We start from the raw sequence: 26,034 nt of genomic DNA on the forward strand, positions 1-26,034 counted from the left end.
GAAACGAACTGCTGAAAGTACTGGACGTTGGTCTTAGCGAGAGGTCGGTTAGGCTCCTCGTGGGTGGAGAGGTTGACCTTAGACGAGGAAAGGGAAGTAGAATCTATTGTAATGAGGGAAAGAACTGTCCGGGTTGGTTCAGTCAACTCGTCGTTTACCAATCAGGACACCCTTAATTGTTCAAACTTCCTTCCATGGTGACTGAGAGGCTGGTCTAGTCGGAAGGAAGAGTGGGGTGCTACCTGGTATGAAGGCAAGAGCGGTAATTGACGTCGCTCGACGGTTGACTGTCGCCCCTTGACCGTATCCTTAAAGAATTGAATGTTTAACCTTGGACTGAGCTTAGCGAACGCGGGCGTACACATCTGGGGTTACACATCTGGGGTTGTAATTTATGACGGCGAGGGTTCTTTAGAGTTGTATCTTGAGTGACCGTGAATATTCTTAGCCCGGGACGAAGTAAGTATTCCGAGAATTGCCGGATGTACAAAATAACATTTGGCCGTACCTGAGTGACCGTAGCATAAATAATCTTCTAATCCGAAAAACGGTTGGTAACGGCTATATCATAAATAAAATACGAAGTCGACCCTTAAGCTCTTTATTTCGCGCGGCAGTACGGTTCACTGCAGATGCCATGGTTCTTTATGTTTAAAGGAGAATTTCCGTTAACGAATTTCTTGCGAGGAAAAACATTTCTTTGTGTAGGACTACGATCCGTTGCGACGGAACACGAATGTTTGTGCAAAACGCGTAATATGTTATTCGCCTGGGTGTGCGATATGTTATTGTCCACGAAACAAGTGGCTAAACTATCGCGAAACGAGGGTTCTGACACAGCGACAGCAGATGGCCGGGCTGTGTCATTGCGCGACGGAATTGACGAAGGAAAAGAACTCGAAGTGCCGGGCATGTCGTGATCAATATCTATGTCGATAGTAGGTTGACGCGAAGACTCGACATTAGAATACGCGAACGAAGACGAGCTGGTGAGAGGAATATCCGGTACACTAACATTAGCGGGGCGTGCTGCTTTTTTACGCGACCTCAACTTTGTTCTTACTACATTCAAAACGCGCCGTTTTTGACTGGAACTCAATTCCCGAAATGGTTTCCGCGGTAACGACGTTCGTAAGCTTTTGCTAGACATTGGCAAAATGAAATCGAATAACCGATATAAAAAAAATATAAATACCTTCCTTTCACGTGCTGGTCAAATCGCGTAATCCAATGAGGAAACCACTAAGCACCTATAAGCTCCTATAAGCACTCACTAGTATCACCTACTGTCGTGAATAGCAATAGAAGCGGTGAATAGCCCGCGAAGAACACGCGAAGCGCGCGTCCAACGAAAACAGGCGAAACGCGCCTCCGCGAAGAACAAGCGAAGCGCGCGTCCAGCGAAAACAGGCGAAATGGGCCTCCCGCGAAGAACAGGTGAAACGCGCGTTCCGCGAAAAAACAGACGAATAACGTCGAGACAAAAGACAATCGAACAACGGCCCACGATTCTGGCATTACTATCTCTGCCGGCAATAGATCCTGAGAAGCGCTCCCGTTCACTTGCGACATAAAAATTCTCCGAACATCAGCATCATGGATAAAGTAAGCTTGAATTTTTAATTTCTACTTGCCGAATTGTTTGATCGTATCGTTGCCATTGTTGCTGGCACTCCTCGTAGACTGCACGTGACACTGTAATGTAATTTAAATTAGATAACTATTGTACATATTTTCATTTGCACAGGAAGCAAGGTAAGTATGTATTACATTTTTTTAACTTACTTCTCATCAACAAATTTGTCAACTACTGACGATATCTTATTTCCTTATTTTCATCACTAGAAGTTGAAAAATTCGTTGACAAGAAGTAAGTTAAAAAAATTAAATACACTTATGTACCTTACTTCCTGTGTAAATGAAAATATAATTATCGACAATACATGTTCAATTAAAATTACATTACAGTGTCTCGCACAGCCTACGAGGAGTGTCAGCGACAATCGTCTGTTTTTTTCTTCCCATTCTTTGATTAATGATATTAATATTCTCTTTCGATGTTCATACATTTCAGAATCAACAACGTCCAAAAAGGCGGCAACAGTTGCCAGCCAAATATCAAACAGCCTCGGGGGAGGCAGAGCCACCCCGCAAAATATCGCAGAAGCAGCAAAAAACCCCCTCACGCGAGGATATGCTGTTACTGCTGCAGTCCAGTATCGAGTCGTCGGATCCGCAGATGAACATTCAATTCCCGCCAAATCCTCTGATCCAGAATCGTTCCTCCTCGTCCAACAACCCTAAACCTTCCCCACCACTTCCCATCCCCATCCCGACTCCGACACTCCAGGCGCCTCCTCCGCAGCAAGACAGGTGAGAAGCACGAGTTGCACATTTGTTTTAAAATTTAGTAATAATTGTAATTAAATTGTATAGTAAATGGTATCACGTTTGTATTTGTTTTAGTATGACGATATTGCTGCATCTTGTCCAGCAGTTGGGGCAGAGGTTTGAGTAAGTAATACAATAACAATTACAATTGATTGTAATTAATTAATATTAATTTATCAACCTTTTCTTTTAGTATGGGACTGCAGCAGTTGGAGCAGAAGATGAAGTAAGTTACACATGGTTATATTTAATCGTTAGTATGTAATGATTGGAATTAATTAATATTAATTTATTAATTTATCAATTTCTCAACCTTTCTTTCAGTATGGGACTGCAGCAATTAGAGCAGAGGGTGGAGTAAGTGACACGTGGTTATACATACGTATTCGCTAGCATGTAAAATTACAATTAATTAATATTAATTTATTAATTTATCAATTTCTCAATCTTTCTTTCAGTATGGGACTGCAGCAATTGCAGCAGAATGTAGAGTAAGTGACACGTGGTTATATGTATTCGCTAGCATGTAATAATTGTAATTAATTAATATTAATTTATCAATTCATCAACCTTTGTTTTAGTATGGGACTGCAGGAAATCCAGCAAAAAGTTGAGTAAGTAACACGTGGTTATATATAATAATTGTAATTAATTAATATAAATGTAATAATTTAACAACCTTTGTTTTAGAATGAGTACGAAGCAATTGGAGAAGAAGGTGGAGTAAGTAACAACACGTGGTTTTATATACAGGGTGAGTCCGCAGAAACAGAACAACTAAATATCTCCGTTACTTTTCGTTGTACAAAAAAACTTCTTAGGACAAAGTTACACTGTTTGAAGGGCCACGTGTAACGGTGTAAGGGAAAAAATTTTCAAGGTTATTTTTTTACAAGATTTCAAGGTCATTGATATTTTTTTTAAATGGAATGAGGTATTTTTTAATACATCAATCGATGCAGCTGGACATTCGTTATAAAAAAGTACTAATTTATGTATGTCGAAAAGTGAGTAGTTCACGAGATATTTCGATTTAAATAACTCTAAAACACCATTACTGTCGTAGTAACAATAAGACGTTAGCGTCTACTTGTGTAACGTTTTACTACGACAGTAATGGTGTTTTACAGTTACTCAAATCGAAATATCTCGTGAACTACTAACATTTCGACATACATAGGTTAGTACTTTTTTATAACGAATGTCCAGCTGCATCGATTGATATATTAAAAAATACCTCATTTCATTTAAAAAAAATATCAATGACCTTGAAATCTTGTAAAAAAATAACCTTGAAAATTTTTTCCCTCACACCGTTACATGTGGCCCTTCAAACAGTGTAACTTTGTCCTAAGAAGTTTTTTTGTACAACGAAAAGTAACGGAGATATTTAGGTGTTCTGTTTCTGCGGACTCACCCTGTATAATGATTGTAATTAATTAATATTAATGTACGAATTTCTCTACAACCGTCAGGAAAATAACTGGGATGGTACGGGCCGAGTATCTAGGGCAACGACCGCACTGGCTACCGCTAGATTCTCAAGAGGATATCCAAAATTTTGAGAATTGTCCCGATAGCGACTACCACAGTGTCGTAAGTATATTGCAATAAAGGAGAATATTGTGTTATTAACCCTCTTAGTGCCGGGCGAAATAGAGGTGCCTATGCGAGAAAAATCGGCCGAATTTCACAGTTTTACAAGGGTTCGGGAAAATGCTTATAAAAACCAAACGAGAAACGATATTTACATGATTCAAAAAGCTGCGTATTATAGATGAAATACAGAACTAAACAGTGACACTAGTTTTTTTGTTAGTTTTTTTTTTCTCCCGCAATGCGAATAGTGTTACGAGCCAGGGCCGCGAGCAGCACGAGTGGCCGGCGAAGGGTTATTACCCTAGGAATATGATATAAATTTGTTAGTTAAGGAACGCGGACGAACCCAATGCGAAATTGGGGAGCCGCTAGGATTATTGACAGCGAGGACGAACCTGACGCGAAGTCAGGGAGCCTCTAGGAATGGAGTCAAACGCAGACGAACCCGATGCAAAACCGGGGAGCTGCTAGGAGGTTGTATAATAGCACAGACGAACCTGATGCGAAATCAGGGAGCTGTTAGGATGCGGACGAACCCAATGCAAAACTGGGGAGCCGCTAGGTTGGATAAATCTCTGTTCGGACAATTGGAATGTCGCGAAAGAACCTGATGGTTAATCAGGGAATTGCTAGGATAATTAGTAAGCCTCGTAACTAGTATAATTTAATTGATACAATCCGAGCGGTAAGATTGTATCATGTGGGGACGTTCAATTACTTGGTTAGGATATTGGACGATAATTATGGGTTTAATGAATTTAAGTTAATTATCAAAGAAGACAAATATATTCTTACTATAGAGTTTCGTTCTACAAGTGTACTTGTGTCGCGAATGAACTGAATTTAGAATAGGAAAGAAATTGAAAGGTGATATTACCTAAGCTAAGACGCACGGTGTTGACGCACTGGCAATGCGGGGGACTCGGAGCAACCTTGTCACTGCCTAACAGATTTTAGACCGAACTCGCGGAATCTGTACGGTTAAACTTTGATTCAAAAGGAACGAACGTCCGATCTCACTGGTAGTTGACTTCCGAGATGCAGCACGACGCGACACTATTCGTGATTACGACAGTACTAGCCCACGAGAGTAGAAATGTAAGGGCTTATATAGCCCTGCAATGACGGGTGGTACTTGTCAGTACCCTTCAAGTGAACATTCGTATTTTCTCAACGACCAGTTGGTCGTGCGTACGTTTGGGCCCTAAACTAACCTAAACAATTATGTAGATTTATCTAGGGAAAAACTCTGTTCGTTTATCTAGGACGGTTCCTGCCAGAGATGATATTGAACACCTGTTCGTCATCCGTAACATCTCCCCACCAAGAAGAAACATCGCGGTTCCCGTGATGCTTTCTCATCAGGAAGGAAACGTCCTAGATACAATAGACTTTAAGAAAAAAAAAGAAAAAAGTGGCGTGAAAAAAAAAATAAACTGAAGAGAAAAAATTTTTAACGAGTGTAGTGTAGGTGTAAGTGTACTTATTGCTAGGTGGTGCTCAGGTAGAGACTGCTGTCGGTGGAGGTAGTCCTGCTCCTTAGAAGATCGTTATGCATGGTTTCCATTTGCTGCTATATTACGGATTCGGACTATATTTGTTATTAGTTCCGATAAATAGTCTCCATATGTCTTCAAAATTGTACCGGTTGGAAATGAGGTTGGCTCTCGAGCCTGTTTACCAAAAATTAATTCATATGGTGTGAAGTTGGTAGCTTCATGAACAGACGTATTATAAGAGAACATTGCAAACGGAATTAATAAATCCCAATCCTCGTAGTTCTCCATATAGTGTTTGAGGTATTCTGTAAGAACAATATGGCTTCGCTCCAATGATCCATTAGTTTGTGGTCGGTATCCGGAGGTGGTGATTTGTTTAATCTTGAATATTTCTGACAGATTTGTCATAAGAGTTCCAACGGTGTGTCAGTGATCAACATAGGTTGACGAGTTTTCGTTCTGACTAATTTTTGCTCCTGACAACTTTTACATTTTCGGATGTAATCCTGAATTTCGTTGCGCATGTGCGGCCAATGAAATCTTGATCGAATGCGATTGTAGGTTTTTGTAACTCCTTTATGCCCTCCTGTTAGGCTATCATGTGCTTCATGGATGATTTCTTGCCTGTCTTCTACGGAAGGTGTAGTAATAACACAGTTACATATTGTAATTTGATAAGTTGAATCTGTAAAGACTTCTTTTAATGCTTTGAAAAGTTCATCAGGCGATGATTTATGATGATCTCCGGTGGCGGATATTCGAAAAGATTTGCTCCTATTTTGTTCTAAAGCAGATTGAAGAGTTTTCAATCCATTAATTATATCCAATCTTTTTGGTTTATCATAGAAGTTATCGGAAATTACAATGCTGAAGGTTTTAAATAACCCATTGTTTGAAATTATGACCTGTCCCTTTTTCGGTCGTGCAGCTAAAAGTTCTTGCTTATTTATCAATCCCGTGTCCAGTAACAGTTTTCCTACGGGGGTTATTAGGTTGCGATCAGCTGATATGAAATGTACATAATGGTCTTCCTTTGCGGTAAGGGTGTTTGAAGAAATGCTAATCCTCTGTTTCGGTTCCGGCGGCGCTTCCAGGTCAGTTTCGGTAGAAGAACCATCGGTATCGGCGTCAAAGAATGGGTAAGGGTCGGCTGTGCGATCAGGCAGTTGCCGTGCCCTTGCTTCGCGTATTATATTGTTTGGAAATCGAATCACGTTGCGTTGCAAAATTCCACCTATTTCAGGAAATGGTACCTGCGGTATGTAGGGTACATCCTGCTGTAAATTGTTCCTATTCTCTATAACGGTGTTTTCCAGTGGCTCCTCAAACGAAATTAAATCACCAGATAAGGTCGTATTCTTATCCGTAGAAAAAATTTCTGTGGAGTTTGCTGCGGGCAAAAAATGGTGTGCGTTGTCCTGATCTTCGTCTGGCATCACTATCTCTTTAGATAAACTCGGAAGAGTTCTATTTATGTTAATAATTGGTGAGCGTTGAACCTTCCCCAGGGCGGGTTGTTCCGTCTCATCTGAACTGCTGCTTGTTTGTTGATATTTCGGCCGTTTTTCTCGGTCTCGATGTAGTTGTCTGACGCGTTGTCCTATTGAAACAGCGTCGACAGCTGTTTTCGGTATTTGGATTTTAAAATCGGGGTCTTTGACTTCCCTCGGGATGAGTGGTAAACAGGTGGAAGTAGGATTACGTGATAATGCATCAGCATTCTTATTTGTTTTTCCAGATTTATGGACAACCTGATAATCATATTCTAATAGTCGGAGCTTCCATTTCATGAGTCTTGATGTCGGATCTTTCACAGAATGCAGCCAAACTAATGGTCGATGATCTGTAACCAATGTGAATTTTGTTCCGTACACATACGGTCGGAAATATTTGACGGCGTATACCATTGCTAAACATTCTTTTTCCGTGGCTGAATAATTTCTCTCTGCTTTGTTGAGGCTGCGCGATGCATAAGCGATCGGCAGATCATTTCCTATTTCGCCTTGACTAAGCACGGCTCCAACGGCATATTCGGAGGCGTCTGTTGTAACGACGAATGGTTTGCTAAAATCTGGATATTGTAAAATAGGCTCTCGACAGAGTTCTTCACGTAACTGCTTAAAACTGTTTTCCTGTTCTTCAGTCCATTTGAATTTTTTGCCCTTTCCTAGAAGGTCAATTAAAGATTTTGCTTTTGTAGTGAAATCTGGTACGAATCTTCGGTAATATCCTACTAAACCCAAAAACTGTTGTATATTTTTCTGTGAGGTAGGCGTTGGGAAATCCTTGACAGCCTTTAATTTTCGGGGATCAGGTTTTACTCCCTGTCTTGAAATAATATGTCCAAGGTATGCAACTTCTTTTCGTAAGAATTCGCATTTATTGGTTTGAAGAGTTAAACCATGTTCTCGCAAACGGTTTAATAATTTCCTGACTTTAATGTTGTGTTCGTGTAATGACGCAGCGTAAACCACGATATCATCCAGGTAAATGAAAACGTCCGTTTCCTGGAGTCCAGTTAATACCTGATCCATGAGGCGTTGAAAAGTAGGTGGTGCATTTTTCAAACCAAACGGCATTCGTGAAAATTCATAATGTCCATTAGGGGTGGTGAAAGCTGTCTTCTGTCTGTCTTTCGGATCCATTTCTATTTGGTGAAACCCACTGGCGAGATCGAAAACGGAGAAGTATTTGGCTCCTCCGAGACGATCCAATATTTCCGTAATTTGAGGCAGTGGATATTTATCGGAAATGGTCTTCTCGTTAAGCGCACGAAAATCTATTACCATGCGCCAACGTTTGTTTCCTTGCGCATCTGGTTTTTTGGGTACAATCCACAAGGGTGAATTGTACGGAGATTTCGACGGAGTAATAATACCATCGGATAATAAGCCATTGATTTGCTTTTTTATTTCCTCTTGGTGTACAGGAGGGTAGCGATACTGTCTCGTGTTAATCGGAATCTCATCAGTTGTATGTAAGGAGTGCTTGAAATCAGATGCCTTCCCTAATTTATCTCCGGGGAGATAAAATCGATCGGGAAATTCCTTTATCAATGCGGTGATGCTACACCGTTCTTCTTTGTTCAGGTGACTCAAATTTAGCGTTTCGGAGATTCCCTGTATCCTATCTTCTCTAGTTTTGAAATTACAATGTTGACGTACCTCTGAATAAATATCTTCATCTGATGTGCTCAAAATGTCGTAAGGTTCCACGATTTGTGGCTCTATTTCTACGTCTATGGCTTCCTCGCTAGTGTTGGTTGCCATAACATGACATTTTCCTCCGTCGTTCAGGACGGCGGCTTCTCCTATGTAGAGTTGTTTGTGCGTTTTTATGCGTGGTAAATAGCCTTCTTTTATCCTTGGATTAGCTATTCTTATGGCAATCTGTTGAGATGTTCGGGCATCGATGCGATGTTTGGTCCGTACATCTGAGTCCTGCTGGTAATTTGAAAATCGAATAGGCCTGATGGGCTTATTTTTTAATACCAGTGTCCCATGGTAATAAGAAATTTCTGCTTCTTCCTGTTTTAAAAATGGGCTTCCTATAAGTCCATCTGCTTCTATTGCAAGGCGCTTCACTACGTAGAAAAACGCAGGAGCTTCGTGTATGTGAAGTATCGTAGTTCCTAGAGTGCGAATTGGATTTGTAGTAAGACCAGTTATTTCAATTTCTTCGCGTGAAACAATTTCTGCTCCTTCTCCTAAAACGTCAAGAACTACTAAATTTACGGATGCTCCACCATCAATTAGAAATTCTCCCGTGCCTGATTCCAGTTCTGGGATTTTGATTTTGATTCGTGGTGCTGGAGCTTCCTTGATGAGGGTTTTTCCTCGAAGCGGACAGTTCTTTGGCGAACTTCTTTGTTTTCGCTCATCGTGTCGCCTGTACGGTGAGCGCGATCGAAGTTTAAAGATTTGTTCGATTCCACGGACGAATCTCACGAATCTCTTTGGAATCGCGGACTACGCGGTCGATTCTTGCAGAATTTTCCATCGTGTCCGGATGTTCCGCAATGCCAACAATACGATTTTGACATGCGATTCCTATCGGAATTTTTAAAAATTGTATACCGTTTCTCTCCGTCTCTCACAATTGACGAATCCGAACGGTTGGAGGGGGAACCGGAGGGGCTCCTGTGACGCAAGGTCCAGGCAGACGCTCGTCCTTCTCTCTCCTCCTCAAAACCAGATGGTCTCGTGCGTTGATCCCTGTGTCGGTCATATTTGCTTGGAGATAAGGGATATGACACTTCACGATCGCGGTAGCGAGAGTCCTGGTCATATGAATCTCGGCGGGACCACCTTGATGGTGATTCACTCCGAGGCGACTGTCGTCGATTCCTTAATCTTTTATCTATCTGTAGCACGGCGTCGTAAGCATCCTCCAGATTTTTTATATCCTTCAAGATAGCCGACACCTTCAGGGAAATCCGATCCGGTAATCCATCGATGAAGTTTTCAATGACGTCCTTTTCCATCAATTTGATAAATCCTTCAGCATGTGCCTCGTATTTTTCCCTCATGGCTCCGCGCGTACAGTAGACCAAGTGGCCTGTCCTATCGATGTATTGTCGTAGGCTCTCTCCTTCGCGAATATGTAGTTTCGCGATTTCCACTTGATAATATGATAGGCTCTTGCCGGGAGCGAACCGTTTCTTCAAATGTTGAATTAACGCTTTTACGGTAGTAAACTTGTGCTCTAATGTGCATCTACGTGCTGGCCCGACGAGCTTAGTAAGAACAATTGCCAGATACTCGGTTTCCGTACCCTCCGGAATCAAAGTTAACCCGTCCTCTAAAGTTTGCGCGAAACGAATCAAAGAGGGGTCTTCCCCGTTAAAGGTCGGAATTGTCGAAGTAATATTCTGTAAGCATGTCTTTTGCGTCAACAGCGACATAGAATTTGCAAGTGAAACCGTCAAGTTCATTATGTCAACGGAAGAAGTATTTGCAGCTGAATTCGGCATTTTTTTTTTAAAATGTAACTAGAGAAAACTAGTATATTACCGAAACCTTTCAACTAGGAAAACTAGTATATAGAAACCTTTTAACTAGGAAAACTAGTATATTATTGGTATAAAAGCGTGACTAGCGAAAACTAGTATATTGCTAATAATATTGAGACGTAACTAGGAAAACTAGTATATTGTCAATACTCAGCTACGAGTAATTTAACGTAGTAAACCCAAAATTAAAGTGATCCTAAAATAATTGATAAATCCCACCGCTGTCACCAGTTCTGTTACGAGCCAGGGCCGCGAGCAGCACGAGTGGCCGGCGAAGGGTTATTACCCTAGGAATATGATATAAATTTGTTAGTTAAGGAACGCGGACGAACCCAATGCGAAATTGGGGAGCCGCTAGGATTATTGACAGCGAGGACGAACCTGACGCGAAGTCAGGGAGCCTCTAGGAATGGAGTCAAACGCAGACGAACCCGATGCAAAACCGGGGAGCTGCTAGGAGGTTGTATAATAGCACAGACGAACCTGATGCGAAATCAGGGAGCTGTTAGGATGCGGACGAACCCAATGCAAAACTGGGGAGCCGCTAGGTTGGATAAATCTCTGTTCGGACAATTGGAATGTCGCGAAAGAACCTGATGGTTAATCAGGGAATTGCTAGGATAATTAGTAAGCCTCGTAACTAGTATAATTTAATTGATACAATCCGAGCGGTAAGATTGTATCATGTGGGGACGTTCAATTACTTGGTTAGGATATTGGACGATAATTATGGGTTTAATGAATTTAAGTTAATTATCAAAGAAGACAAATATATTCTTACTATAGAGTTTCGTTCTACAAGTGTACTTGTGTCGCGAATGAACTGAATTTAGAATAGGAAAGAAATTGAAAGGTGATATTACCTAAGCTAAGACGCACGGTGTTGACGCACTGGCAATGCGGGGGACTCGGAGCAACCTTGTCACTGCCTAACAGATTTTAGACCGAACTCGCGGAATCTGTACGGTTAAACTTTGATTCAAAAGGAACGAACGTCCGATCTCACTGGTAGTTGACTTCCGAGATGCAGCACGACGCGACACTATTCGTGATTACGACAGTACTAGCCCACGAGAGTAGAAATGTAAGGGCTTATATAGCCCTGCAATGACGGGTGGTACTTGTCAGTACCCTTCAAGTGAACATTCGTATTTTCTCAACGACCAGTTGGTCGTGCGTACGTTTGGGCCCTAAACTAACCTAAACAATTATGTAGATTTATCTAGGGAAAAACTCTGTTCGTTTATCTAGGACGGTTCCTGCCAGAGATGATATTGAACACCTGTTCGTCATCCGTAACAATAGTAAAGCGCTACGAGGCGCGGGCCGATATATCGGCTCTGGCACTTCTCGCCAGTGTAGCAGGAGCCGATATATCGGCTCCCGGCACTCAAAAGGTTAAGTTTATGAATATAAAAAGTAATGTTTATTTTTTTTCAGGTTGGGTATTTGCACCAATTAGGAGGGCACTCGTTGCGAGAAGCAGTCAGAGCTTGTTTCGACGATGCCCTCTCCGGCACTGTGGCATTGACGCATACGTGGACGGGCATCCGTGGAACCCGCCCGCTGTATAACACGCGGATAGTGAGGGCCATCTACGGTAAGTATTGCACATCTCTTATTCAGTACAATCTAATTATTAATTTATCGATTATTATATATATTTTATTTAAATGAATGTTACAGAAGCTACGCTCCGGTCAGCCTCCTATCCAAAGGGTACGAAGGCTGATTTCGCGGATGCCGGGAAGGCGGCGCTCAAAGCCGCAAAGCAACGGACACGGCCATCGGCAAGCGTACCCTCCGCCGACGCCCTCGCCGTAACCGACGCCCGAGCATGCTGGACAGGTCGCGACGACGACGACGACGACGGCGACGACAACGACAACTCGAACAATAACTGCAACAACGACGACGACCACAATAACAGAAACGGCGACGTTATCGACTACGTCTTGGACCAAAACGACGACGATGCCGTTTTCGAGTACCTCCGTGCCGAAAACGATGACAGTATAGAGTACTTAGAACCGGAGTTCAACGACATGTAACGACCTATAAATAGTGGAGTAGGCCTACTGGGGATACCACTGAAAAAAAACGCATTGTCAATAGTACCTCCAGGGTAATGCGGAAATCTATTGGTTACGCGTGCAAACGGAAAAGGAGTAAGTAACACGAGGTTATATATTAAATCGTTAGCATGTAATAATTATAATTAATTAATATAAATGTATTAATTTATCAACCTTTGTTTTAGTATCAGATTGCAGCAATTGGAGAAGAAGGTGGAGTAAGTAACACGAGGTTATATATAATAATTGTAATTAATTAATATTAATGTACAAATTTTCCACAGCCAACAGCGGAATAACTGGGAGAATCGCGGCACTGTCGTGACGTTACGCACGTGGTCGGGTATCCGTGGGACCCGCCTACTGTACTACAGACGGATAATGAGGGCCATCCACGGTAAGCATTGTACATCTTTTATTCAGTTGAATCTAATTATTAATTCATCGATTAATATATTTATTTATCACATGAATGTTACAGAGACTACGATCCGGTCAACCTGGTACCAACGACGACGGATTTCGCGGCGGCGGGGAAGGCAGCGCACTTCAATCGTCAAGCGAACCTTCCGCGACGCCCTTGCCGTCACCGATGCCCGCGGATGTTGGACAGGCCGCGACTACGAAGATGACCACTTTTACCCCGGTGACAAAAACGGCGACGGCGCCGAGCCGTCCTCAACTACCAACCTGACAGAGGTGGGCATTATTTGGCGAAACAAATATTTCAAATACTATTTAATACTTTCGACCTTATTTTGCTTAAAGAAAATAGTATTTTTCATAAGATATACAGTTTCGAAAATAAAATATTTCCATTTTAACAATCGGAACCACAAAATAAAATATTTCTATTTCAATAATCTGAAACACAAAATAGAATATTGTATTTCTTGTGCCTACTGAGGCTAGTTGATAAGCATACAGTGTATGTTTCTCGAATGCGAACCATTATTTTCAGCAATACTATTTAAAATTGAAATTGAAAATATAAAGACAAAGTCCAAATATTTTCAATATTCCTAAAATAAAATACTATTTTCAAATACTATTTGCAAAAATTACTGCCTCAAATAAATCATTTTATTTTCGAAATTGTACATATACTTTAAAATAAATAGGATTATTTATTATTTACTATTTAAAATAGTATTCTCTCCAGCTCTGCAACCTGACTACAAGGACATGTGACTCCCCCGCATATGAATGGACTGCAAGATTAATGCGAAATAACGAGCAGTGTCCGCGCAAGCCAAGGTTTGTAAAAATTTATTTGGTTTATATTAGTTATATTTTATATTTGGTTTATGTTCGAGTTACCCTGAAGGAGTACGCCGTTCCGGAGAAGAGGCGCAGAATCAGGAAAATATGTCCAGACTCGACCAGAAATCCCAACCAGAAGATGCTTCTGAAGTAATGAAATTTCCATGGACCAGGTGTGCCTATGTATGTACAGCGAATCCCTAATATGTAAGAATCTAAGTTGAGTAATAAAGAAAACTAATCAAAATAAATTACAAAATATACTATTTATTAATTATTTCCTGTTTCGTTCATTTAGAATCCCTTCACCCACCAACTCCCTGCGATATGTAGTAATAAAAATTTAAAATTCTTAATATTTTACATTAAAATAAGTGTATTCAATAAATTTAAATGTAAATTAGTTGAAATTGAACTGTAAAGAGATTTGTACGGCAATGTAATTTTTAGCTTGTGTCTCTTGTAATCGATGCAGATAATTTTTATTTCGCATAAAGATCCTTAGTCTAGAAAAAATAACAAATAGGAGAACTAAATAAAATTTGTATGGGTATTTCGAATTGTCGAGAATGAATGCGTGTATTTGGTACGATAGAGATTTACTTCGCCGCCATCTGCCACATTAGTGCGACCTACGCTCGCTGACGGTGCTGCCCTGTAAAACGATATTCATCAGTGCGACAGTGCTACCACAAAGGCACATTCGGCCGATTCGTGCCGACCTGATGCCGACCTCATGCCCATGTCCAAACCCTGGTCCTACGGTCGACACTAGCTCGGCATATGCGCTCACAGGAGGTCGTCCAAAATTAAGCCAATCAGGACTTGAGCACCTCCGAGCGTAGATTGGACAATGATTTGCCGATCTGTGCCCTAGGCACGGCTTGCCCAAGGCACGGCTTGCCCAAGGCACGCCTGGTTAGCTGGGTAGATATAAAGCGGTAGACGGTTGGAAAAAAACTGTTTACCCGACCAGGATTCGAACCTCGGTCTACCGCTTGGTAGTCCAACTCTTTAGCTGATTGGCCCACCGACGATCTCATAAAACCGTCGAAAATTTTGGTATATGTATCGCAAAGAATGACTCTCGTAGCAGAGAGTATATGAGAGTGCTCACGCCCGGGTTTTGGCCGTGCCCATATAGTGCTGCCCCCTAGTCTAGTACTTAGCCTGGATCAGCTCCTACATCATCTTTAGCATGGACAAGATCCTACATCATCCTTAGCATGGACAAGATCCTATATCATCTTTAGCATGGACAAGATCCTACATCATCTTTAGCCTGGATCAGATCCTACATAATCTTTAGCCTGGATCAGATCCTACATCATCTTTAGACTGGATCAGATCCTACATCATCATTGGCCAGGATTAGGACATACAGTTTATATTGTTTTATATCAAATATGTAACTAATATACAAATCTCTAATAATATAAATTATATTCATAGAAGTATTTTAATTTTTCCCGAGCCTTTGTTGCAAACTCTAGTTTTAAAAAATAGAAAAGCCGGAAGATTTCGAAGAAACACAGATTTTATATCGAAGTTTAAAAGCCACCATCTTGGAAATTAATTTAATGATGAAATACTTACTGTCATCAATACTGTCTCCAATTTTTTCCATAGTTTTACGGCACAGTTATTATTAATTAAACCAAATTTAAAATCAATTTTTTCTACGAAAATTTAGAAGAATAACCTTAGCGGTTACCCTGAAATTTTCGGAATATGTTTAATTGACACAAATCTATAAAACGTATTTTTAAAATTTTCAGTATAGATAGACCCACATTAAAAAGTTGTAAAACGCAACTTTTAGTATCTTTTCTACAGTTCCGATCAATTGCAATTTTTGAAAAAATTGGTTTCACATCCTGCAGTAAACTAATTGCTCTGGTTTCCAAAAAAAGTTCAAATCGTATAGTACAATATTAAAAAAGTTATCGTCTTTTTTAGAGCGTCCAAATATTAATTCGGATCACTGTATTATACAACAGTTCAAAGGCCCAGTGTCGCATTCGCTTGTAGGACTCGGATAGTGATCAATGATCACTGATCACTGAACAAAACGTTGTTAGTTTCATTCCTAATCTCTTCATTTTTAGTTTCACTTGTACGAAACTGTCATTGATAGATTTGCGAGATTTCCCGGGGGAAAAGAAGACTAAACTCGAAAGATTTTGAATCATAATATATTTACGTATTTCGCACAGTGGGACAAACCGATGAATTCTGTGTCAAAATCAAAGAACTTTTGATAGAAATGAGATGGAACGATGCAGAAACTTCTCATCAACGAAATTTTTTACTTCTGGTGATAGCTTATTTTTATTTTTATCACCAGATGTTAAAAAATTCGTTGATGAGAAGTAATGTTAAAAAGATTAAATACTTACCTTACTTCCTGTGTAAATAAAAACATAATTATGGAAAATAGATATCTAATTTAAATTACATTACAGTGTCATACACAGCCTACGGGAGTGCCAGCAACAATCGCAGCGATACGTCAAGTGATCGTTCGTCAAGTGATATACAGTGAGCCACGAAAGTATTCGAACGTCTTTTAAAACAGAATAACTTTTTTATAATAGTACCAAATGACCTGATTTTTTATAATGAATTAGAAGCATTAATTTCAGAAATGATATGCAAAAAAGATTTTCCAAAAATTATAATTTACAAGGTTACATGCAAAAATAGGAAAAGGCATTTTGTAAAACTATTTTCTTTGAGCCCTTAAAGAAAATTTAAAATATGTGTTTTGTAGATCTGCAGGGTGTCCCAAAATTCCTGGATTTCTGGAATTTTGGGACACCCTGTATAGTTACACAATAGTTGCACATATGCTGAAAAATCGAAATCGGTTGACGCAGAAAAAACCGATGACATATATCGAAAGATGTAATAATATGTGGATTTTAAGCAGAAATTGACCAGACGTCGCGGAAAACTATGATTTTCACCACATTTAACCACTTGTAGCTCCTGGGTATGTTAATCGATTGTCAAATCATTGAAACGAAAAAATGATTTCATTGGTTTTGATAACAAAAATCGATTTTTGCAAAATCCCTGCGATCGTAGACAAATTTTGAGACCACATTTGAAATCAGCGTGAAAAAATCTACGCGAAATGATGTATAGCATGTCAAAAAAAATCTATCCGGACATGGCATTGGATAAACCACAATTTTCTTGAAATTGTGCAAGTTTATTTTCTATTTTACCATATTCTGCAATGTTTCAGCTTTAATTTAAAAAAACCATCGTTCTGTCTCATTTCTATCAAAAGTTCTTTGATTTTGACACAGTTTGTCCCACTGTGTGTCGTAGCGAGTTATGCTGATACAATGTATACCGCCGCGAGTAAGTAAATCCGAGCTAGCCTAAAGTGACTCGAGCTCTGCGTGGGTAAAAACTGTAGTGGGGATGCCGATGCCGATTCCCGATACAATGCGCAACGCAGGTTCCCCACTTTATAGACACAAGACAAATGTCTTCAGTTAGCTTTAAAGCACGGCACCTGCAGTTGCATTTTTCATATAGTTCACGGTGTCACCAGCTAGAAAGCCAACTTCCAGCTCTTAATTAGCAATTTTTTTATTTTTTCGTGGGTTCTTGAGTGTTCGCGGATTCGTGAATGTTCGCGGATTCCTGAGTGTTCTCGGATTCGTAAGTGTTCGCGGATTCGTGAATGTTCGCGGATTCGTAAGTGTTCGCGGATTCGTGAGTGTTCGCGGATTCGTGAGTGTTCGCGGATTCGTGCGTGTTCGCGGATTCGTGCGTGTGCGCGGATTTGTGCGTGTGCGCGGATTTGCGGGTGTGCGCGGATTTGTGCGCTTTTTTGTAGTTTGTTTCAGGTTTCTTTTAGAATTTAGGATATGGCTTCATCCAGGATATCATCGCAGAGTTTTATGGACACTTGCATGTACAAGCACTGCAGCAATAGCCGAGGAAACGGACATCATCTGTACATTTTCCCGAAAAAGGACAATCCCTTGTGTGCGGAATGGATTGCAAGAGTTGGTGAGTACTGAGTACATGATCTGTATTTATGAACTATATATGTTTCATGTTGGATACTTTATAAGTAGACTGCGGATTTTTATGCATTTACGGGCCATAAATTACGGCTTCTAAAAATTTACAAAAAAAGCTAGAATGTAAAATTCCACAGAATTCAATACGATTTTGATTTATTTCAGATGTATACAGGCTCTTACCACTGAAAATATGATTTTATTTGTTCCCACTTTCTTGAAATTTGCTTGCAAAAATTAAAAATTAAAAATAAAAACATCCGCAGTCTTTTTATAAGAAAAGAGAGAGAGTAATGGTCATCTGTCCTAGCGGTAAATCTACGCTACAGATAGGGATTGAAACGGTTATGAAAACAACTGTTTCAACTGTTATTTTTCGGTTCTGATTGAAATAGTTATGAAGAACCGAAATGATGTTATAACACTTATAACTGGCACGACAATATCGGTATTGGCTGGCAGTTCTGGCTTATATCGGTTACGGCGTTACAATTTTGCAGAACCCATATTATGTATTTCGGTTCAGGATTTCGGTTCTGTCATTCTGTATTCTGTATTGTGTTCGACCTTATATATTTATTATTTAAGTAATTTTTTGTTATTTATTATTTCAACAATTTATAAATAAATAAATTTTTATAATTTGTTTCTATATTTATTGTTTGAATTATTATTTCAATAATAATTTATTGTTAAAATAATTGTTTAAATAAATAAATTTTTATAATTTGTTTCTATATTAATTATTTGAATTGTTATTTCAATAATAATTTATTATTAAAATAGGTGTTTAAATAAGTAAATTATTATAATTTATACAAATTTGTTTCTATATTTATTATTAGAATTATTATTTCGATAATTTTTATTGTCAAAATAAATATAGATTTTTATAATCTATACAAATTTATTATTTGTTTTTATTTATTTAAACAATTATTTTCACAATAAATTATTAGAATAATAATTCAAATAATGAATATAGAAAAATATTATATAAATTTATTTATTTAAACCAGTGATATATGAGCAACCCGCGAACTGCAGTGGACCAAAATTGAAAACATAAGAATACGCGCGGGCTGCAACTGGCAACAGACGCAATTGTTGGAAGTAACAACAATTAACCGCGGGCCCGTATGTGTTAAAATCCGTTTATAGTTCAAGATTGTGGAAGATTGCAGTTAAACTTTATATGATCTTCTTAGTAAATGTTCAAGCTTTTATATAAAACAAGTCCGATGCTTAGCGGTCTTAAGCGTTTTTGTATAATTCTTTTTAAAGTTTGAAATGCTATTAATTTACGCTATTCGTGTATGGACTAAACAATGCTTAAAAGTCGGTTAAAATCGGTTAGATCTGCGTCTATCGCCCGACCGCGCCGAGACTTCAAACGACGAGCCGAAGTGTCGAGAAGCGTGTCGCCGTCGCACAGTGGTCTGGAGACCTTGTTTTCGTGACCAAAATTCAATTTTTCAACTTTAATACATTGAAAAAAATGTTTTCCTATAAAGTAACAACCCTTTAAAGCTCCCAAATCAAAAATATTATTCATTTTAGATAATTCTGTGATGAGATGATGAGATACAACGTTCTAAAGACAAAGTCAGAAAATTCAAAGTAAAATAAAACGTTTTAGATTTCAATCACCGAATATCAGAAAATAGATTTTAATGATAGTTTTATATATGTTAGTAAGCGCATTTCAAATATTTAATCGATTTTTAATCATTGTTTAGTCCATACACGAATAGCGTAAATTAATAGCATTTCAAACTTTAAAAAGAATTATCCGCTAAGCATCGGACTTGTTTGATATAAAAGCTTGAACATTTACTAAGAAGATCATACAGTAAATTCTCTATAAACGCGAACGCATCGGGGGGATTTCTTCGCGTTTTTCGATCGTGGTCCTACTTTTTTCGAGCTTCAAAGGCCGAGCTGAACGCCTCCTAGAAGTTAGCCCCCCACTTGTTGAATTAAACAATTTCAACAGTTGTGCTGAATTGTGCTATGTTTGTGCTATATTGTGCTCGAATATTATAACTATAATATGAAAAATAAGATGAAAAAATGAGAAAAACGATTTTTTGAGTAGCCCCCCACTTTTCATTTTTTTCAGTTTTCTCAATTGTGCTAAGTTGTGCTAAGTTGTGCTAAGATTGTGCTCAAGTATTACTTTAAAAAAATTATAAATAAAAAAGTTATGGTGAAAAAACGTTTTCGACATCTAATTAACGTTTAAGTAAGAAACAGTTATCCAAACAGCATATAATCATATATCTGAGTTGTGCTAGCCTAGCACAAGTCAGCACAACTTTTAATTTCCCCAGCTCAACGATATAAAGGGCACTTTACTCTTGTGCGCTGCCCTTCGCGCTAAGGTACTTTTACCATTTTTGGTCTTTCTGGTCATCCGAACATAGTAATATTGCATATCTGAGTTGTGCTAGCCTAGCACAAGTCAGCACAACTTTTAATTTCCCCAGCACAACGATATAAAGGGCACTTTACTCTTGTGCGCTGCCCTTCGCGCTAAGGTACTTTTACCATTTTTGGTCTTTCTGGTCATCCGAACATAGTAATATTGCATATCTGAGTTGTGCTAGCCTAGCACAAGTCAGCACAACTTTTAATTTCCCCAGCACAACGATATAAAGGGCACTTTACTCTTGTGCGCTGCCCTTCGCGCTAAGGTACTGTACCATTTTTGGTCTTTCCGGTCATCCGACAAGCATAATATTGTATATCTGAGTTGTGCTAGCCTAGCACAAGTCAGCACAACTTTTAATTTCTCCAGCACAACGATATAAAGGGCACTTTACTCTTGTGCGCTGCCCTTCGCGCTAAGGTACTTTTACCATTTTTGGTCTTTCTGGTCATCCGAACATAGTAATATTGCATATCTGAGTTGTGCTAGCCTAGCACAAGTCAGCACAACTTTTAATTTCCCCAGCACAACGATATAAAGGGCACTTTACTCTTGTGCGCTGCCCTTCGCGCTAAGGTACTTTTACCATTTTTGGTCTTTCTGGTCATCCGAACATAGTAATATTGCATATCTGAGTTGTGCTAGCCTAGCACAAGTCAGCACAACTTTTAATTTCCCCAGCACAACGATATAAAGGGCACTTTACTCTTGTGCGCTGCCCTTCGCGCTTCAACGCTAAGTCATACAATTAATATGGTATCGCATTCGTTACTTACATTTGCGACCGGAATTTCGTTCAGTGCCGAAATTCTATGTGCTTGTGCAGTTTCGAAATGTTTTACGCAAATAATTTTATCTATATTTGTGTCTTGGGTTTCGATCAAATAAATTTCTTTTTCTTCACTCTTCTTTTCTATTTTATTTTTTATATTTGTAGATTCAATTTCACATGTAGGTAATTGTTCCGCCGCTGTTAATATGCACGTCCAGAAAATGATTGCAAGTGTAATGTTACAAACTTATCGATGCGCATCGGACGTGATATATTTTTGAAAAGTCGATGTTTACAGTCGTTGAATTCGGCCTCCACTGCGGAAGATGTTGCAGTTGATGATCCATAAGTAAAAATGGGCTTCCATAATTTTCGAATATTGCGGGAAATATAACAACAACGCTATTATTCGCTACCCTATTCCTATGGCATAATATGGATTTACATTCTGTCCCGGATTTTTCACTGCATTATTTTTTGCCATTGTTACACATTCAGCAGAGAAATTTTTCCACCATGCATTAATATTGGAGGCGCTCTTCGTTTCTTCCATTTCCGTATCAGATTCATGAAAATCATCTATTCTATGTTCCGTCTCTTCTTCATCTTCAATGATTCCCCCGGAACTATATTCTGGGTAACAACTTTCTGTAATGTTTTAAAACATTTCTCTGCATAAGACGGATTATTATTTGTAGTGTTCCCGAACATTTCACTGTTTGAAAGAACAATAGCACATTTTGTTACTTCCTGGAATTCTGTGAAGTCTGATATTTTCGTCAGAAATGCCATAAGTGTTATGTAAAATATGCGCACTTGAGGATGAACACCTTTTAATTCTTTCCATCTTGCAACCATGTGGATAAAATGAGAAACGTCTAAGCGCAAAAATGTAGATGGCAGATTTTTCGTTTCTTCACTTAAACATACGAAACACTGTGACAAGTAGTGTTCCAAATTTCTGCATTGTCCAAATGCTCTAACGATAGCTCCTATCAAAGCTCGATCAAAGTCACAAACCACTTGTTTTGGTAATGGAAAATTGATTTGTGTTCCATACCAATTCGTATTATTTCTAGCAGCCAAAAATGTATCGTGTTCGTATTTTGTGAGGCGCTCAACATTTGAAATACTGGCATATGTGAAGTTTCAGTTTTTGTGACAATTTGGTATAAATAAATGTGCGAAGATAATTTTCCTGAAGGCTTCTTAAACTTTTTTTATCAGAGATCCTGTTCCGTCTATACAGATATATTTTGAATTTTGAACGAAAATTGAAGCTTGTTCCGGTGTCCAATAGTGCACATAAAATGGATCTAAGCCAATGGCGTGTATTTGCCCTGCATGCTGATTGTATTTCATGACCTGTAAATTTTGAAGTGGATTTGAAGCTGTAATCGCTAGACTGATCTTCTCGCGTTCTTGTTTCGCTTTTGACAATATTTGATTTTTAGGTAAATGCGCTAGTTCTGGATCATCGAATTTCTTTAATTTATCAGCTTCATTTCGACGCCAAATGCAAGGTAAAATATTTCCGTCTAACATGTTTTTAGATATCTCGATTCTTCGATATCCTTTTAAGTGTCGCTTTTTTTTGTGTGTGACGGAAGCATCCAAAATTTTCGATGATGCATTCCATGAGGACATCTTTTCCGGATTGTGGTTTATTTACTGCTATCCCCGAAAAGCTGCAATTACACTCCGTGCAAGCGGCCACGATTTTTAAATAAATTCCTGTCTCCGACATTTTGCATCGTTTAAATGATAAGGCACATGGTATCCGTATCTGTTGCCATAATTGGTCAAATAAAACATCAGTCCAAATATTATTTCGCAATACTTTTGTTTTTAGTCCAATAATGCATGTTGTTCTTTCGTTTCAAATGAATCGACGAACTGCTGAACTCGGTCAGTCTATGCCTAGCCTTAGAAGTGAGAATATCGAATAATAACTGTCATTTTTATTTAATTAAAAATATATACCTTGCTTCTCAAAAGCAAACAGTGTACGAGAAATGTTGAAGTAAAACACGGCGTAACGAAAAACTCAATCATATTGTTACAATGTAACGGGTGGCGTGCGTCACATCGAACATCGAAGTGACGATCGGCTATCAAAAAGACGATCGGCAGCCGAAGCGACGAACAAGAGGAGAGTCGGGAGCTCAGTTCGACGCTAAAGTCGGTTTAGGCAGGATATTTCACTAAAAGTGTTTTATTCCACCAGAAAACATATTCTTTAACAAGAAACACAATCACGGTCTTAACGGTGTGAATTATTGTGATAGTGCAATTAAATTGTTGTATTATTAATATGGCAAAATACGCAGTGGAATTATTGCATCTAATTTTAGAAGAAAAATATAAGATTCTTTCGGATTCGTGCGGAAAACCTGTTGTTCCAAGTGCAAAAGTATACGAATGTGTTAGTGCGGATTTTGAAGAGAAATTTGGCAAAAAATTATTGCCAAAATACCTTTACACCATCCTTCAAGGAAATAGATATGATCTTTGGAATAAATTTCTTACATATCACGGCATTGAAAAACTATCAAATTCTGTGTTAAATGAATCGGAATGTAGTTTGAATGACACGCGCAGTGACGAAAAAATTGAATTACAATTGGTTTTGCCATTCAAAACATGGCTAGCAATGGGTCCTGTAGGAGCAGATTACGCAGATACAAAATTAACAGAAAGAACATATAATGTATTATTGAAAAATATTTGGACTGATGTTTTATTTGACCAATTATGGCAACAGATACGGATACCATGTGCCTTATCATTTAAACGATGCAAAATGTCGGAGACAGGAATTTATTTAAAAATCGTGGCCGCTTGCACGGAGTGTAATTGCAGCTTTTCGGGGATAGTAGTAAATAAACCACAATCCGGAAAAGATGTCCTCATGGAATGCATCATCGAAAATTTCGATGCTTCCGTAACACACACAAAAAAGCGTCACTTAAAAGGATATCGAAGAATCGAGGTATCCAAAAACATGTTAGACGGAAATATTTTACCTTGCATTTGGCGTCGAAATGAAGCTAATAAATTAATGAAATTCGGTGATCCAGAACCAGCGCATTTACCTAAAAATCAAATATTGTCAAAAGCGAAACAAGAACGCGAGAAGATCAGTCTAGCGATTACAGCTTCAGATCCGCTTCATAATTTACAAGTCATGAAGTACAATCAGCATGCAGGGCAAATACACGCCATTGGATTAGATCCATTTTATGTGCACTATTGGACACCGGAACAAGCTTCAATTTTCGTTCAAAATTCGAAATATATCTGTATAGACGGAACTGGTTCTTTGATAAAAAAATTTAAAAACCCATCAGGAGAATTATCTTCCCACATATATTTATATCAAGTTGTCACCAAAACTAAAACCTCACATATGCCAGTATTTCAAATGTTGAGCGCCTCACAAAATACGAACACGATACATTTTTGGCTGCTAGAAATAATACGAATTGGTATGGCACACAAATCAAATTTTCCATTACCAAAACAAGTAGTTTGTGATTTTGATCGAGCTTTGATAGGAGCTATCGTTAGAGCATTTGGACAATGCAGAAATTTGGAACACTACTTGTCACAGTGTTTCGTATGTTTAAGTGAAGAAACGAAAAATCTGCCATCTACATTTTTGCGCTTAGACGTTTCTCATTTTATCCACATGGTTGCAAAATGGAAAGAATTAAAAGGTGTTCATCCTCAAGTGCGCATATTTTACATAACAGTTATGGCATTTCTGACGAAAATCACAGACTTCACAGAATTCCAGGAAGTAACAAAATGTGCTATTGTTCTTTCAAACAGTGAAATGTTCAGGAACACTACAAATAATAATCCGTCTTATGCAGGGAAATGTTTTAAAACATTACAGAAAGTTGTTACCCAGAATATAGTTCCGCGTGAAATCATTGAAGATGAAGAAGAGACGGAACATAGAATAGATGATTTTCATGAATCTGATACGGAAATGGAAGAAACGAAGAGCGCCTCCAATATTAATGCATGGTGGAAAAATTTCTCTGCTGAATGCGTAACAATGGCAAAAAATAATGCATTGAAAAATCCGGGACAGAATGTGAACCCATATTATGCCATAGGAATAGGGAAGCGAATAATAGCGTTGTTGTTATATTTCCCGCTATATTCGAAAATTATGGAGCCCATTTTTACTTATGGAACATCAACTGCAACATCTTCCGCAGTGGAGGCCGAATTCAACGACTGTAAACATCGGCTGTTCAAAAATACTACACGTCCGATGCGCATCGATAAATTTGTAACATTGCACTTACAATCATTTTCTGGACGTGCAAAATTAACAGCAGCGGAACAATTACCTACATGTGAAAATGAAACTAAAAATATAGAAAACGAAATGGAAAAGAAGAATGAAGAAAATGAAATTCATTTTATCGAAACCCGAGATACAAATATTATTGAAGAAACTGCACAAACACGTAGAATTTCGGCACTGAACGAAATTACTGACGCAAATATCAATAAAGAATGCGATACCATATTTACGAACGAAACATCAGAAAATGAACACTCTGATTTAAGTCATGAACACAATTGGCGAAATAAAAACGACAAGAAAACTTATAAAAGAAGTTACCTCCAACCTCGGCCCGATTTTGCAGGAGTTTGCAAGAGAAAAAAAATTGACATCGCAATGTTACAGAATGGAAACATTTGCGAATCTTTTAATGATGGAGAAAATAGAGTCGTTGTATTAAACACGTGCGGGTTCGATAGTGTTGTCCAATTATTTGCTGCTGCATGCATGCACGAAGCATTCTACGACACTATACAGAATGCTACAACAGAAACATTTATATTTATTAAAAATTTTATAAATAAAGGTACAGTTAAGTCAATTTATCGACAACGAGCATCAATCTTAAGAAAAATTGGACA

At 38.7% G+C, this 26,034-nt stretch overlaps 3 protein-coding genes across 3 annotated transcripts; all 3 read left to right on the forward strand.

Annotated features, from left to right (window-relative positions):
• Positions 1 to 739: 739 nt before the first annotated feature.
• LOC143211015 (uncharacterized) lies at positions 740 to 4,192 on the forward strand. Its single transcript, XM_076428411.1, has 9 exons — positions 740 to 1,605; positions 2,075 to 2,514; positions 2,585 to 2,617; positions 2,716 to 2,748; positions 2,850 to 2,882; positions 2,973 to 3,005; positions 3,082 to 3,114; positions 3,867 to 3,987; positions 4,169 to 4,192. Exons 2-9 carry the CDS (start codon positions 2,468 to 2,470, stop codon positions 4,190 to 4,192), a joined length of 357 nt encoding a protein of 118 aa, XP_076284526.1. The 5' UTR covers positions 740 to 1,605; positions 2,075 to 2,467.
• A 7,698-nt stretch (positions 4,193 to 11,890) lies between these two features.
• LOC143208426 (uncharacterized) lies at positions 11,891 to 12,773 on the forward strand. The gene is made up of 2 exons (XM_076422890.1): positions 11,891 to 12,100; positions 12,187 to 12,773. The coding sequence occupies exons 1-2, from the start codon at positions 11,923 to 11,925 to the stop codon at positions 12,549 to 12,551; spliced, it is 543 nt and encodes a 180-aa protein (XP_076279005.1). The 5' UTR covers positions 11,891 to 11,922; the 3' UTR covers positions 12,552 to 12,773.
• Positions 12,774 to 12,929: 156 nt separating this feature from the next.
• On the forward strand, positions 12,930 to 14,382 carry LOC143208430 (uncharacterized). The gene is made up of 4 exons (XM_076422903.1): positions 12,930 to 12,972; positions 13,057 to 13,274; positions 13,738 to 13,832; positions 13,892 to 14,382. Exons 1-4 carry the CDS (start codon positions 12,957 to 12,959, stop codon positions 14,040 to 14,042), a joined length of 480 nt encoding a protein of 159 aa, XP_076279018.1. The 5' UTR covers positions 12,930 to 12,956; the 3' UTR covers positions 14,043 to 14,382.
• The last annotated feature ends 11,652 nt before the right edge of the window (positions 14,383 to 26,034 follow it).

This window comes from Lasioglossum baleicum, chromosome 1 (genome assembly GCF_051020765.1).
Source record: "Lasioglossum baleicum chromosome 1, iyLasBale1, whole genome shotgun sequence".
NCBI lineage: Eukaryota > Metazoa > Arthropoda > Insecta > Hymenoptera > Halictidae > Lasioglossum > Lasioglossum baleicum.

Excerpts from the sequence above, each read along its gene's own strand:
- LOC143208426 (XM_076422890.1), top strand. The coding sequence starts at position 11,923 with ATGTTTATTTTTTTTCAGGTTGGGTATTTGCACCAATTAGGAGGGCAC. Across the intron at positions 12,101-12,186 it reads GATAGTGAGGGCCATCTACG|AAGCTACGCTCCGGTCAGCC; the intron begins GTAAGTATTGCA and ends TGAATGTTACAG.
- LOC143211015 (XM_076428411.1), top strand. The coding sequence starts at position 2,468 with ATGACGATATTGCTGCATCTTGTCCAGCAGTTGGGGCAGAGGTTTGA. Across the intron at positions 2,883-2,972 it reads CAATTGCAGCAGAATGTAGA|TATGGGACTGCAGGAAATCC; the intron begins GTAAGTGACACG and ends CCTTTGTTTTAG. Across the intron at positions 3,006-3,081 it reads GAAATCCAGCAAAAAGTTGA|AATGAGTACGAAGCAATTGG; the intron begins GTAAGTAACACG and ends CCTTTGTTTTAG.
- LOC143208430 (XM_076422903.1), top strand. Across the intron at positions 13,275-13,737 it reads CAACTACCAACCTGACAGAG|CTCTGCAACCTGACTACAAG; the intron begins GTGGGCATTATT and ends TATTCTCTCCAG. Across the intron at positions 13,833-13,891 it reads CAGTGTCCGCGCAAGCCAAG|TTACCCTGAAGGAGTACGCC; the intron begins GTTTGTAAAAAT and ends TTTATGTTCGAG.